This window comes from Nerophis lumbriciformis, linkage group LG17 (assembly GCF_033978685.3).
Source record: "Nerophis lumbriciformis linkage group LG17, RoL_Nlum_v2.1, whole genome shotgun sequence".
Lineage (NCBI taxonomy): Eukaryota > Metazoa > Chordata > Actinopteri > Syngnathiformes > Syngnathidae > Nerophis > Nerophis lumbriciformis.
Genome location: NC_084564.2, coordinates 41,223,858 through 41,238,857, shown reverse-complemented (window position 1 = coordinate 41,238,857; position 15,000 = coordinate 41,223,858). Strand labels below are relative to the sequence as shown.

The following is a 15,000-nucleotide window of genomic DNA, read 5'->3' as shown; positions in this document are numbered from 1 at the left end:
TAATAACCTGTGATTAATCATGATTAATCAAAATGCATATGTATTTGATTATTAGACTTTTTCATGTATAAAAAAACCACCCCGTGTTCTAAAATAAAAACAGGTGGCCGTGCGTGCTTGTTCTCACCTGTTGGCCCCGCCCCCTTCCACCTCAACATGATCCGTTAAAACAGTCTACGATGCTCATGTGTTTCTAGTGCTAATTGTAATGTCATGTTATGTTAGGGTTGGGGCGATACCAAGTCAAGCATTGCCGATATACAGATAAAGATACTTGAATGTTTTTGTGATTTTTGCCTTTGATTTTTTTTAGTTTTGGCAATACAACAATATTTAATAATAATTCTCAACAAATTCATATGTGAACATCATTATGATCAATGTTATTATCTTGAAGGTATAATGGATTTGTATAAAGTATATACAATGAGGGGTTTATTGGGGCTGATGTATGACATTTATCCTGTAATTATACACAGTACAGGCCAAAAGTTTGGACACACCTTCTCATTTCAATGCGTTTTCTTTATTTTCACGACTACTTACATTGTAAACTTTTGGCCTGTACTGTACTTAATGTCGTTATATAAAAAGTAATTATGTATTGTACGCTGTAAAAGTGTACTAAGATATCACAGCATTTTTACAGTAAAATACTATAATCCAAATTTAGTGTAACCTTACAACAAATGACTGCATAAATTAAGATGCCTTTTATATTTCGCCGCGAATAACTGTACAATTGTAGTCCTTCTGTCATATTACAAAAACCGTACTCAAATGGATTTGTCTCCTAAGGGCTTCTGTAGTAATTAAATATGAGATTACAATTGTGAAGGTGGAGCATTTAGTTGTAACTTTATTGTAATTCATCGTTAAATCACTGGTCTGCAATTAGTCAATTGCTGTAAAGATATTTCACAGTGTCAGGTTCAAACACTGATGACATCTATTAAACAAGACAAGAAGCAAGGAATTACACAGAGACAGAATTAAATTTGGCTCAATTGAGGAGGGACGTCTGGGCTGTACTCATGCACAGTCTCCCCACGCTCTGGCGAAAGATTGTGCGCCTCCTCTTTTATTTGGACTTTCCCTGATTACATGGCAACAGCTGTTTCTAAGGGACGGGGGTCGTAAACAGCCATTGCGTTTGATTAAAACAGTTCAAAGAAAAGGTCGTAAAACAGTTCAATGAAGAGGTCGCCTTGAGGGGAGTCTGGTCCTGCTTCCTCTCCGCTTTGTGGTTCTTGGGTCAAGACAATATCTTTCTGTTGATTACAATACATGAAAGAAACAGAACACCTTCATGTTGCTTCACATCCTACACGGTGGAGTTTTACAAACCTTCTTCTTGGTAGGTTCAAAGACAGCTTTTGTCCTCTCGCCGGGAACTCATGGAAACACAAAGTTTTGTGATAACTTAGATACAATTATTCTGACACACAGTATATGTTTCTGTAAAATGAAATTACTGGCCAGTAATTGGCCGTGAATTTACAATGAGAATGTTTGTAATGTATTGTTGATAAAGAATCATATTGTATATAAGTGATGGGGCAGGACGTTATAAACTTCTCTTTATCGTTTTTGTTGTTGTTGTTTTTTAGAGATACTAATTTGAATTGTGTCGATTGAGAGTATTTTTGGTTTGTTGTGTTTGAAATAGATGAATGAAATGTAACCGTATCAACAAAGTAGGGTTGGACGATATAGCGATATTTAGTATTGTACCGCGATACTAATGAATCATTTTCGGTACTATACCACCTCTGAAAAGTACCGGTCCGCCAATTTGTGGTATCATCCACAACTAATGTAAAGTATCAAAGAAGAGAAGAATAAGTGATTATTACATTTTAACAGAAGTGTAGATAGAACATGTTAAAAGAGAAAATAAGCAGATATTAACAGTAAATGAACGAGTGGATTAATAATCATTTTTTACAGTTTGTCCCTCATAATGTGTACAAAATAATAGGTGTATAAATGACACAATATGTTACTGCAGACTAATTAGGAGTCTTTGTTTGTTTACTTACTACTAAAAGACAAGTTGTCTAGTATGTTCACTATTTTATTTAAGGACTAAATTACAATAATAAACATATGTTTCATGTACACTAACATTTTTTGTTCAAATAAAGCCAATAATGCCATTTTGTGTGGTCCCCTTTATTTAGAAAAGTACCGAAAAGTATCAAAATAATTTTGGTACCGGTACCAAAATATTGGTTTCGGGACAACACTACAACAAAGTACAAACCCCGTTTCCATATGAGTTGGGAAATTGTGTTAGATGTAAATATAAACGGAATACAATGATTTGCAAATCCTTTTCAACCCATATTCAGTTGAATATGCTACAAAGACAACATATTTGATGTTCAAACTGATAATAATAAATAATCATTAACTTTAGAATTTGATGGCAGCAACACGTGACAAAGAAGTTGGGAAAGGTGGCAATAAAGACTGATAAAGTTGAGGAATGCTCATCAAACACTTATTTGGAACATCCCACAGGTGTGCAGGCTAATTGGGAACAGGTGGGTGCCATGATTGGGTATAAAAGTAGATTCCATGAAATGCTCAGTCATTCACAAACAAGGATGGGGGCGAGGGTCACCACTTTGTCAACAATTGCGTGAGCAAATTTTTGAACAGTTTAAGAACAACATTTCTCAACCAGCTATTGCAAGGAATTTAGGGATTTTACCATCTACGGTCCGTAATATCATCAAAGGGTTCAGAGAATCTGGAGAAATCACTGCACGTAAGCAGCTAAGCCCGTGACCTTCCATCCCTCAGGCTGTACTGCATCAACAAGCGACATCAGTGTGTAAAGGATATCACCACATGGGCTCAGGAACACTTTGGACACCCACTGTCAGTAACTACAGTTGGTCGCTACATCTGTAAGTGCAAGTTAAAACTCTCCTATGCAAGGCAAAAACCGTTTATCAACAACACCCAGAAACCCCGTCGGCTTCGCTGGGCCTGAGCTCATCTAAGATGGACTGATGCAAAGTGGAAAAGTGTTCTGTGGTCTGACGAGTCCACATTTCAAATTGTTTTTGGAAACTGTGGACGTCGTGTCCTCCGGACCAAAGAGGAAAAGAATCATCCGGATTGTTACAGGCGCAAAGTGTAAAAGGCAGCATGTTTGACGGTATGGGGGTGTATTAGTGCCCAAGACATGGGTAACTTACACATCTGTGAAGGCACCATTAATGCTGAAAGGTACATACAGGTTTTGGAGCGACATATGTTGCCATCCAAGCAACGTTACCATGGACGCCCCTGCTTATTTCAGCAAGACAATGCCAAGCCACGTGTTACATCAACGTGGCTTCATAGTAAAAGAGTGCGGGTACTAGACTGGCCTGCCTGTAGTCCAGACCTGTCTCCCATTGAAAATGTGTGGCGCATTATGAAGCCTAAAATAGCACAACGTAGACCCCCGGACTGTTGAACAACTTAAGCTGTACATCAAGCAAGAATGGGAAAGAATTCCACCTGAGAAGCTTCAAAAATGTGTCTCCTCAGTTCCCAAATGAGTGTTGTTAAAAGGAAAGGCCATGTAACACAGTGGTGAACATGCCCTTTCCCAACTACTTTGGCACGTGTTGCAGCCATGAAATTCTAAGTTAATTATTATTTGCGAAAAAGAAATAAAGTTTATGAGTTTGAACATCAAATATGTTGTCTTTGTAGTGCATTCAACTGAATATGGGTTGAAAACATACTTGCCAACCCTCCCGAATTTTCCAGGAGACTCCTGAAATTCAGCGCCTCTCCCGAAAACCTCCCGGGACAAATATTCTCCCGAAAATCTCCCGATTTTCAGCCGGAGCTGGAGGCCACACCCCCTCTAGCTCCATGCGGACCTGAGTGAGGACAGCCTTTTCTTTATGACAACAGGGTGACAAGAACTAAATCATCCAGACTAGAGATACATTGTATTATTATGTTTATCTTACCTAAAAATAAATATATTTATTAATTAAAAAAAAAAAAAAAAATTTTTTACTATATTTTGCTAAAAACATCAAAATTAATTGTATTTTTATTTATTTTTTTCTGACTCCTTATTACATCCAGCCATAGAATTATACATTAAAATAAACATATTTGAAATCATTAATTTTAAATGATCATAATTATTCATTTAAAATGACCATATTTAATTATTAAAATAATTGCTTGTTTATCAACAACTTTAGCATTTTATTCATTACATTTTGAAACTCTCAGAAGCCAAGTTATGTTATATTCCTTAATATTTATTCATGCAAGTTTGAAGTATCAATTATCTAAACACAGTTTTGTTTGCATACTTTCAGGATGTAGATATATATATATATATATATATATATATATATATATGTATATGTACATATGTATATATATATGTATGAAATACTTGACTTGGTGAATTCTAGCTGTCAATATACTCCTCCCCTCTTAACCACGCCCCCCTCAACCACGCCCCCGTCCCGACCACGCCCCCCACTCCCCCACCTCCCGAAATCGGAGGTCTCAAGGTTGGCAAGTATGGTTGAAAATGATTTGCAAATCATTGTATTCCGTTTATATTTACATCTAACACAATTTCCCAACTCATATGGAAACGGGGTTTGTACTTTGTTGTAGTGTTTTTGTATTTTGGTACTGCTACCAAAATTATTTTGATACTTTTCGGTACTTTTCTAAATAAAGGGGACCACAAAAAATGTCATTATTGGCTTTTTTTGAACAAAAAAATGTTAGGGTGCATGAAACATATGTTTATTATTGCAATTTAGTCCTTAAATAAAATAGTGAACATACTAGACAACTTGTCTTTTAGTAGTAAGTAAACAAACAAAGGCTCCTTTTGGGTTTTTGTACATTCCAAGAACTTTCTGCTAGCTCCACCCAAAAAAAAGAATTTTTTTTGCTCAATTTTACTCAACCCTGTTGTCCTTGTTCCAGGCCCTCAGGATGAACTTGAAGAACCTGGCCCGGCTGTACTACCAGTACCTCCTCATCACCGCCATCTACGTGCTGGAGCCTTGGGAACAGTCCATCTACAACTCGGTGCTCCTCTCCGCCGTCGCCATGGTGATCTACACCTCCTATGTGTTTGTGCCCATCCACCTGTGCCTGGCGCTGAAGTTCTTCTCGGGCGTCTGCGGCGGGCAGCCAGAGAGCACCATGGCCCTCATCAACTGAATGGGGTCAGAATTTTGTATTTTTTTACATCTCAACTCACATCCAGCTTCAATTAGGGACGCTCAAACTAATGATTCATTGGACTTTTTGGCAAAATGGACTTGCTCGGGTGCTCTAGTGGGATGAAGCTGCAGGATAATATAACATGGGTGTTGAAAAAGCATCCCATCCCTTTAAAAACAATGATTTTGTTCAGAGAGTCAAATCTCTCGCCCTAAAGTGATCCCCACGGATACTTTCACTTTGCTCCCCGACCCTTGCTGTGAACCCTCCATGGCACCAAGTGCAAATAGGTTTTGCATACCTGAGGAGGACTGACTGGCATGCTGGTGTGGCAACAAAAACACCAGCAGATCAACAAAGAAAGCTCTCCTTCCATTCCTCACATGCACTTAACCGCTTGATCTACCGTTTGTGTCACGCACGGTGAAGGTCGTTACGCCGAACGTTCAGTTTGCGATAAGGCCGCTTTGTAGAAGGCAGGGAAAAAAGAATCGTCTGCAGTGATTGGCACCGACGTGTTTTCACTGGCGCCGTGCCAGGACTCTGTACTGAGCACCAGCAAATATTGACACGGCACACCCCTTTTTTCTTTGGCTTTAGGTGTGTGCTATAATAAGGCATTCCTTTATTCGCAGTGAAAATGTTAAATTCACCTTAAAGTGGCCTGAATGACGAACAAAGCCTATAATTGATCTATAGACATGGCTCTACTGCAGGGGTGCCCATCAGGTGGATGGTGGAGGGTGTGTCAGTCCATGGTGGAGGGTGTGTCAGTCCATGGTGGAGGGTGTGTCAGTCCATGGTGGAGGGTGTGTCAGTCCATGGTGGAGGGTGTGTCAGTGGATGGCGAAAGTGTGTCAGTCCATGGTGGAGGGTGTGTCAGTCCATGGTGGAGGGTGTGTCAGTCCATGGCGGAGGGTGTGTCAGTCCATGGTGGAGGGTGTGTCAGTGGATGGCGAGAGTGTGTCCCCTCACCTCCCAGGGGGTGAACAAGGGGTTGGGTCAAATGCAGAGGGTAATTTCACCACACCTAGTGTGTGTGTGTGTGACAATCATTGGTACTTTAACTTAACTTAATGTGTGTCAGTCCATGGTGGAGGGTGTGTCAGTGGATGGTGGAGGGTGTGTCAGTCCATGGTGGAGGGTGTGTCAGTCCATGGTGGAGGGTGTGTCAGTCCATGGCGGAGGGTGTGTCAGTCCATGGCAAAGGGTGTGTCAGTCCATGGCGGAGGGTGTGTCAGTCCAAGGTGGAGGGTGTGTCAGTCCAAGGTGGAGGGTGTGTCAGTCCAAGGCGGAGGGTGTGTCAGTCCAAGGTGGAGGGTGTGTCAGTTCATGGTGGAGGGTGTGTCGGTGGATGGCGAGAGTGTGTCCCCTCACCTCCCAGGGGGTGAACAAGGGGTTGGGTCAAATGCAGAGGGTAATTTCACCACACCTAGTGTGTGTGTGTGTGACAATCATTGGTACTTTAACTTAACTTAATGTGTGTCAGTCCATAGTGGAGGGTGTGTCAGTGGATGGTGGAGGGTGTGTCAGTGGATGGTGGAGGGTGTGTCAGTCCATGGTGGAGGGTGTGTCAGTCCATGGCGGAGGGTGTGTCAGTCCATGGCGGAGGGTGTGTCAGTCCATGGCGGAGAGTGTGTCAGTCCATGGCGGAGGGTGTGTCAGTGGATGGTGGAGGGTGTGTCAGTCCATGGTGGAGGGTGTGTCAGTGGATGGTGGAGGGTGTGTCAGTGGATGGTGGAGGGTGTGTCAGTCCATGGCGGAGGGTGTGTCAGTGGATGGCGAGAGTGTGTCCCCTCACCTCCCAGGGGGTGAACAAGGGGTTGGGTCGAATGCAGAGGGTAATTTCACCACAACTAGTGTGTGTGTGTGACAATCATTGGTACTTTAACTTAACTTAATGTGTGTCAGTCCGTGGCGGAGGGTGTGTCAGTTCATGGTGGAGGGTGTGACAGTCCATGGCGGAGGGTGTGACAGTCCATGGTGGAGGATGTGTCAGTCCATGGTGGAGGGTGTGTCAGTCCATGGTGGAGGGTGTGTCAGTGGATGGCGAGAGTGTGTCCCCTCACCTCCCAGGGGGTGAACAAAGGGTTGGGTCAAATGCAGAGTGTAATTTCACCACACCTAGTGTGTGTGTGACAATCATTGGTACTTTAACTTAACTTAATGTGCGTCAGTCCATGGCGGAGGGTGAGTCAGTGGAGGGTGTGTCAGTGGATGGTGGAGGGTGTGTCAGTGGATGGTGGAGGGTGTGTCAGTCCATGGCGGAGGGTGTGTCAGTCCATGGCAAAGGGTGTGTCAGTCCATGGCGGAGGGTGTGTCAGTCCAAGGTGGAGGGTGTGTCAGTCCAAGGTGGAGGGTGTGTCAGTCCAAGGCGGAGGGTGTGTCAGTCCATGGCGGAGGGTGTGTCAGTCCATGGTGGAGGGTGTGTCAGTGGATGGCGAGAGTGTATCCCCTCACCTCCCAGGGGGTGAACAAGGGGTTGGGTCAAATGCAGAGGGTAATTTCACCACACCTAGTGTGTGTGTGACAATCATTGGTACTTTAACTTAACTTAATGTGTGTCAGTCCATGGCGGAGGGTGTGTCAGTGGATGGTGGAGGGAGTGTCAGTGGATGGTGGAGGGTGTGTCAGTCCATGGTGGAGGGTGTGTCAGTCCATGGTGGAGGGTGTGTCAGTCCATGGCGGAGAGTGTGTCAGTCCATGGTGGAGGGTGTGTCAGTCCATGGTGGAGGGTGTGTTAGTGGATGGTGGAGGGTGTGTCAGTGGATGGTGGAGGGTGTGTCAGTGGATGGTGGAGGGTGTGTCAGTCCATGGCGGAGGGAGTGTCAGTCCATGGTGGTGGGTGTGTCAATCTATGGTGGAGGGAGTGTCAGTGGATGGCGAGAGTGTGTCAGTCCATGGCGGAGGGTGTGTCAGTGGATGATGGAGGGTGTATCAGTGGATGGCGGAGGGTGTGTCAGTCCATGGTGGAGGGTGTGTCAGTCCATGGCGGAGAGTGTGTCAGTCCATGGTGGAAGGTGTGTCAGTCCATGGCGGAGGGTGTGTCAGTCCATGGTGGAGGGTGTGTCAGTGGATGGCGAGAGTGTGTCCCCTCACCTCCCAGGGGGTGAACAAGGGGTTGGGTCAAATGCAGAGGGTAATTTCACCACACCTAGTGTGTGTGTGACAATCATTGGTACTTTAACTTAACTTAATGTGTGTCAGTACATGGCGGAGGGTGTGTCAGTGGATGGTGGAGGGAGTGTCAGTGGATGGTGGAGGGTGTGTCAGTCCATGGTGGAGGGTGTGTCATTCCATGGTGGAGGGTGTGTCAGTCCATGGCGGAGAGTGTGTCAGTCCATGGTGGAGGGTGTGTCAGTCCATGGTGGAGGGTGTGTTAGTGGATGGTGGAGGGTGTGTCAGTCCATGGTGGAGGGTGTGTCAGTGGATGGTGGAGGGTGTGTCAGTCCATGGTCGTGGGTGTGTCAGTGGATGGTGGAGGGTGTGTCAGTGGATGGTGGAGGGTGTGTCAGTCCATGGTGGAGGGTGTGTCAGTGGATGGTGGAGGGAGTGTCAGTGGATGGTGGAGGGTGTGTCAGTCCATGATGGAGGGTGTGTCAGTCCATGGCGGAGAGTGTGTCAGTCCATGGTGGAGAGTGTGTCAGTGGATGGTGGAGGGTGTGTTAGTGGATGGTGGAGAGTGTGTCAGTGGATGGTGGAGGGAGTGTCAGTGGATGGTGGAGGGTGTGTCAGTCCATGGTGGAGGGTGTGTCAGTCCATGGTGGAGGGTGTGTCAGTCCATGGCGGAGAGTGTGTCAGTCCATGGTGGAGGGTGTGTCAGTCCATGGTGGAGGGTGTGTTAGTGGATGGTGGAGGGTGTGTCAGTCCATGGTGGAGGGTGTGTCAGTGGATGGTGGAGGGTGTGTCAGTCCATGGTCGTGGGTGTGTCAGTGGATGGTGGAGGGTGTGTCAGTGGATGGTGGAGGGTGTGTCAGTGGATGGTGGAGAGTGTGTCAGTCCATGGTGGAGGGTGTGTTAGTGGATGGTGGAGGGAGTGTCAGTGGATGGTGGAGGGTGTGTCAGTGGATGGTGGGGTGTGTGTCAGTGGATGGTGGAGGGTGTGTCAGTGGATTGTGGAGGGTGTGTCAGTCCATGGTGGAGGGTGTGTCAGTCGATGGTGGAGGGTGTGTCAGTCCATGGTGGAGGGTGTGTCAGTCCATGGTGGAGGGTGTGTCAGTCCATGGCAGAGAGTGTGTCAGTCCATGGTGGAGGGTGTGTTAGTGGATGGTGGAGGGAGTGTCAGTGGATGGTGGAGGGTGTGTCAGTCCATGGTGGAGGGTGTGTCAGTGGATGGTGGAGGGAGTGTCAGTGGATGGTGGAGGGTGTGTCAATCCATGGTGGAGGGTGTGTCAGTGGATGGTGGAGGGTGTGTCAGTCCATGGTGGAGGGTGTGTCAGTGGATGGTGGAGGGTGTGTCAGTAAATGGTGGAGGGTGTGTCAGTCCATGGCGGAGAGTGTGTCAGTCCATGGTGGAGAGTGTGTCAGTCCATGGTGGAGGGTGTGTCAGTCCATGGTAAAGGGTGTGTCAGTGGATGGTGGAGGGAGTGTCAGTGGATGGTGGAGGGTGTGTCAGTCCATGGTGGAGGGTGTGTCAGTGGATGGTGGAGGGTGTGTCAGCCCATGGCGGAGGGTGTGTCAGTCCATGGCGGAGGGTGTGTCAGTCCATGGTGGAGGGTGTGTCAGTCCATGGTGGAGGGTGTGTCAGTCCAAGGTGGAGGGTGTGTCAGTCCATGGTGGGGGGGGTGTCAGTGGATGGTGGAGGGAGTGTCAGTGGATGGTGGAGGGTGTGTCAGTGGATGGTGGAGGGTGTGTCAGTCCATGGCCAGCCAGGTTTTACAAAAATAGACCTAAAAATTAGCAATCACAAATTAAGTTAAGTTAAAGTACCAATGATTGTCACACACACACTAGGTGTGGTGAAATTACCCTCTGCATTTGACCCAACCCCTTGTTCACTCCCTGGGAGGTGAGGGGAGCAGTGAGCCGCAGCGGTGGCTGCGCCCGGGAATCATTTTTGGTGATTTAACCCCCAATTCCAACCCTTGATGCTGAGTGCCAAGCAGGGAGGTAATGGCTCCTGTTTTTATAGTCTTTGGTATGACTCGGCCGGGGTTTGAACTCACAACCTACCCATCTCAGGGCGGACACTCTAACCACTAGGCCACTGAGTAGGTGTAGTAGTGTGAGTAGGTAAATCTTCACTAAGACGTCACTTTCGTCACTTGATTGACATTCACGGCACCCGAGGGTCTTGTGAGATGACGCTGGCCGCTGCCAGATCATTATTAAGAAAAAACGACCGACAGGAAGGCGAGAAACACTTTTTTATTTCAACAGACTCGCGCCGCACCTCCCATCAAAAGCCTAAAGACTGACTGCACGGTTCCTGTCTTCACAATAAAAGCCCCGCTCCATCTTGCGTGCGTTAAACAAAATAAGAGTCTCAGAAAGCTAGCAAGCTACGGAGTTTGCCGCCAATGTATTTCTTGTAAAGTGCATAAAAAGGAGAATGGAAGCTGGACAAGCTGTGGTATTGGACAGAAAGGAGGACTTTTTTTCCCCTCCTCCTTTTGAAAAAGTGGATGTTATCATCACTACTGTCTGATTCCAATCAATTCAAGTCATCACAATCATAGATATATCCATATTTGTGTGTTACTTCTTTATTTTCATAGTCATATTAAAAAACAGCTAGTGTTCTTTATTTGTTATCTTTTGGTTGTCTGCCAACTTTTAAGAATGTGAAGGGGGAGATCTTCTCTGCTTCTCGTCTAAAACCGACTTTAGATAATAAACAAAAGGGACCTGGAGTGAGCTGAGAGAGAGGGGGGGTAGCAATAAATCCTTTTTCTTATCTTTCCCTTTGCCCAGCTGTGGAGTAAGAGGGACAAGGAGGGTGGGGGCAAGAGAGACGTTATAGAAAAGAAGTTCTCCGTATGTGGGGATTAGACCATTTTAGCTGTGCTGGTGAGCACTTCTTTACGGGATTTGGTCTCAAGTTTATTTCCAAAGGCTTTGGAAATAAAATGACAAAATACCTATTCTGTCTCTGGTGGTTCTTCTACTCAGCTTTATGTGTCATAAAAAGAGCTTGGGAGTGACCAGCAACTTGAATTCCCTGGGAGGAACAACTGCTCAGAACGCAACAATTTGTAAAGGGTATTTCTACAAGTAAATAGTACAGTGGGTACTTGATTTATATATATGTAATGCCCATAAGGGGATTCTAGTCAAATATGTAAATATGGGATGTGTAAATATCCAAATATTACTTGAAATACATTTTTGGCAGCAGCAAAGTGGCCATTTGGGTAGATATTTGCTCCAAAAAGGGTATTTCAACAATTAAACAGTACAGTAGGTACTTCATTTTGATATATGTAATGCTCATAAGGGTATTCTAGTCAAATATCTAAATATGAGATGTGTCAGTATCAAAATATTACTAGAAATACATTTTTGGCAGCAACAAAGTGGCCATTTGGGTAGATATCTGCTGTAAAAAGGGTATTTCAACAAGTAAACAGTACAGTAGGTACTTGATGTTGATATATGTAATGCCCATAAGGGTATTCTACAAACCCCGTTTCCATATGAGTTGGGAAAGTGTGTTAGATGTAAATATAAACGGAATACAATGATTTGCAAATCCTTTTCAACCCATATTCAGTTGAATATGCTACAAAGACAACATATTTGATGTTCAAACTCATAAACTTTATTTTTTTTTGCAAATAATAATTAACTTAGATTTTCATGGCTGCAACACGTGCCAAAGTAGTTGGGAAAGGGCATGTTCACCACTGTGTTACATCACCTTTTCTTTTAACAACACTCAGTAAACAATTGGGAACTGAGGAAACTAATTGTTGAAGCTTTGAAAGTGGAATTCTTTCCCATTCTTGTTTTATGTTTTGCTTCAGTCGTTTAACAGTCCGGGGGTCTCCGCTGTCGAATTTTACGCTTCATAATGCGCCACACATTTTCGATGGGAGACAGGTCTGGACTGCAGGCGGGCCAGGAAAGTACCCGCACTCTTTTTTTACGAAGCCACGCTGTTGTAACACGTGCTGAATGTGGCTTGGCATTGTCTTGCTGAAATAAGCAGGGGCGTCCATGAAAAAGACGGCGCTTAGATGGCAGCATATGTTGTTCCAAAACCTGTATGTACCTTTCAGCATTAATGGTGCCTTCACAGATGTGTAAGTTACCCATGCCTTGGGCACTAATGCACCCCTATACCATCACACCTGCTGGCTTTTGAACTTTGCGTCGATAACAGTCTGGATGGTTCGCTTCCTTTTTGGTCCGGATGACACGATGTCGAATATTTCCAAAAATAATTTGAAATGTGGACTCGTCAGACCACGGAACACTTTTCCACTTTGCATGAGTCCATCTTAGATGATCTCGGGCCCAGAGAAGCCGGCAGCGTTTCTGGGTGTTGTTGATAAATGGCTTTTGCTTTGCATAGTAGAGCTTTAACTTGCACTTACAGATGAAGGGACAAACTGTATTTAGTGACAGTGGTTTTCTGAAGTGTTCCTGAGCCCATGTGGTGATATCCTTTAGAGATTGATGTCGGTTTTTGATACAGTGCCGTCTGAGGGATGGAAGGTCACGGTCATTCAATGTTGGTTTCCGGCCATGCCGCTTACGTGGAGTGATTTCTCCAGATTCTCTGAACCTTTTGATGATATTATGGACCGTAGATGTTGAAATCCCTACATTTCTTGCAATTGCACTTTGAGAAACGTTGTTCTTAAACTGTTTGACTATTTGCTCACGCAGTTGTGGACAAAGGGGTGTACCTCGCCCCATCCTTTCTTGTGAAAGACTGAGCATTTTTTTGGGAAGCTGTTTTTATACCCAATCATGGCACCCACCTGTTCCCAATTAGCCTGCACACCTGTGGGATGTTCCAAATAAGTGTTTGATGAGCATTCCTCAACTTTATCAGTATTTATTGCCACCTTTCCCAACTTCTTTGTCACGTGTTGCTGCCATCAAATTCTAAAGTTAATGATTATTTATTATTATCAGTTTGAACATCAAATATGTTGTCTTTGTAGCATATTCAACTGAATATGGGTTGAAAATGATTTACAAATCATTGTATTCCGTTTATATTTACATCTAACACAATTTCCCAACTCATATGGAAACGGGGTTTGTAGTAAAATGCGCATGTGTAAATATCAAAATATTACACTTTTTGTCAGGCAATATTACATTTAATGACAATTTTGCATAAATGAATACATCCAAACACGTTGTACATATTTATTATGTGCCGGAAGAAATAACAGTTACAATTGTGTGTGTGTGTATCTTCCAAACAAGAAAGAGGTTTTATTCATACTTGCCAACCTTGAGACCTCCGATTTCGGGAGGTGGGGGGTGGGGGTTGGGGGCGTGGTTAAGATATATATATATATATAAGAAATACTTGACTTTCAGTGAATTCTAGCAATATATATATTTTATTACATATATATATATATATATATATATATATAAATAAATAAAAGAAATACTTGAATTTCAGTGTTCATTTATTTACACATATACACACACATAACACTCATCTACTCATTGTTGAGTTAAGGGTTGAATTGTCCATCCTTGTTCTATTCTCTGTCACTATTTCAGAACACACACATTATACAAATATACATTATAAAATCAATAACAAAACGGGAGCTCTAATTTGGGAGTCTGAATTAGGATCAGAAGTTCCTATATAAACATTGCGCACTCACGTCGCCTTTTTGTATTGATTACTGCAGCTGTGCACTGGATTCATTCACAAATACAAACTACAACTCACAAACACTTTAGAGTTAGGCTCCACCATCAGAATTGTACTTAAACTTATAAAGATCACATGGATATTATTCAGTGAGTTGATTCACCAAAACTAACCTGTTATACAGGAGGAAAAAGCACACAGGACGTTTCAATTGTTCACAGACTGGTCGCGCTCATCAGAATGACAAGACACTTCCGGTCTGCAGGTGATAGCATTCAATTGGGAAGAAACGCCCTACTGCCCCCTACTGACCAATGTGAATACTGATAAATGTGTAATGACAGCTCCAAAAACGAATTCAAACCACAAAATAAAATAAATAAATCAACACAAAAATGTGACACATTATGGGTGGGTCACATATGCATGTACAGTAGATGGCAGTATTGTCCTGTTTAAAAGTGTCACAACATTGCTGTTTACGGCAGACAAACTGCTTTACGGTAGGTAGACGAAAACTTGACTGCTGTTGTTGTGTGTTGTTACCGCGCTGGGAGGACGTTAATGAAACTGCCTAACAATAAACCCACATAAGAAACCAAGAACTCGCCCTCCATCATTAGCTGTTTATATTGTGGGAAAGCGGACGTGTGAACAGGCTGTCAACACGTCACTCAGGTCCGCATGGAGCTGGAGGGGGCGTGGCCTCCAGCTCCGCCTGAATTTCGGGAGATTTTTGGGAGAAAATTTGTCCCGGGAGGTTTTCGGGAGAGGCGCTGAATTTCGGGAGTCTCCCGGAAAATCCGGGAGGGTTGGCAAGTATGGTTTTATCACATCAACATGGGACTAACAGTCCTTTAAATCACATGAATGCCACAGAAGAGGAAAACTGTCCTTTTCCGGGCACGATAAAGTCTTAAATAATGTCAAACACGTAGCGTTACAATAACCAGGAAGATAAAGTGTTTGTCTTATACCTAGTAATC

At 44.1% G+C, this 15,000-nt stretch overlaps 2 protein-coding genes across 2 annotated transcripts in view; both read left to right on the top strand.

Moving 5' to 3' along the window:
- Positions 1-15,000, top strand: part of LOC133614883 (serine palmitoyltransferase small subunit B-like) — a 60,172-nt gene that overhangs the window by 31,012 nt on the left and 14,160 nt on the right. The window lies entirely within an intron of this gene.
- The window catches only part of LOC133614884 (serine palmitoyltransferase small subunit B-like), a 24,117-nt gene continuing 14,103 nt past the window's right edge, over positions 4,987-15,000 (top strand). The window contains exon 1 of the mRNA XM_061973245.1: positions 4,987-5,222. Coding sequence (XP_061829229.1) covers positions 4,987-5,217 — 231 coding nt within the window. The 3' untranslated portion in view covers positions 5,218-5,222. The remainder of the gene's footprint in view (positions 5,223-15,000) is intronic.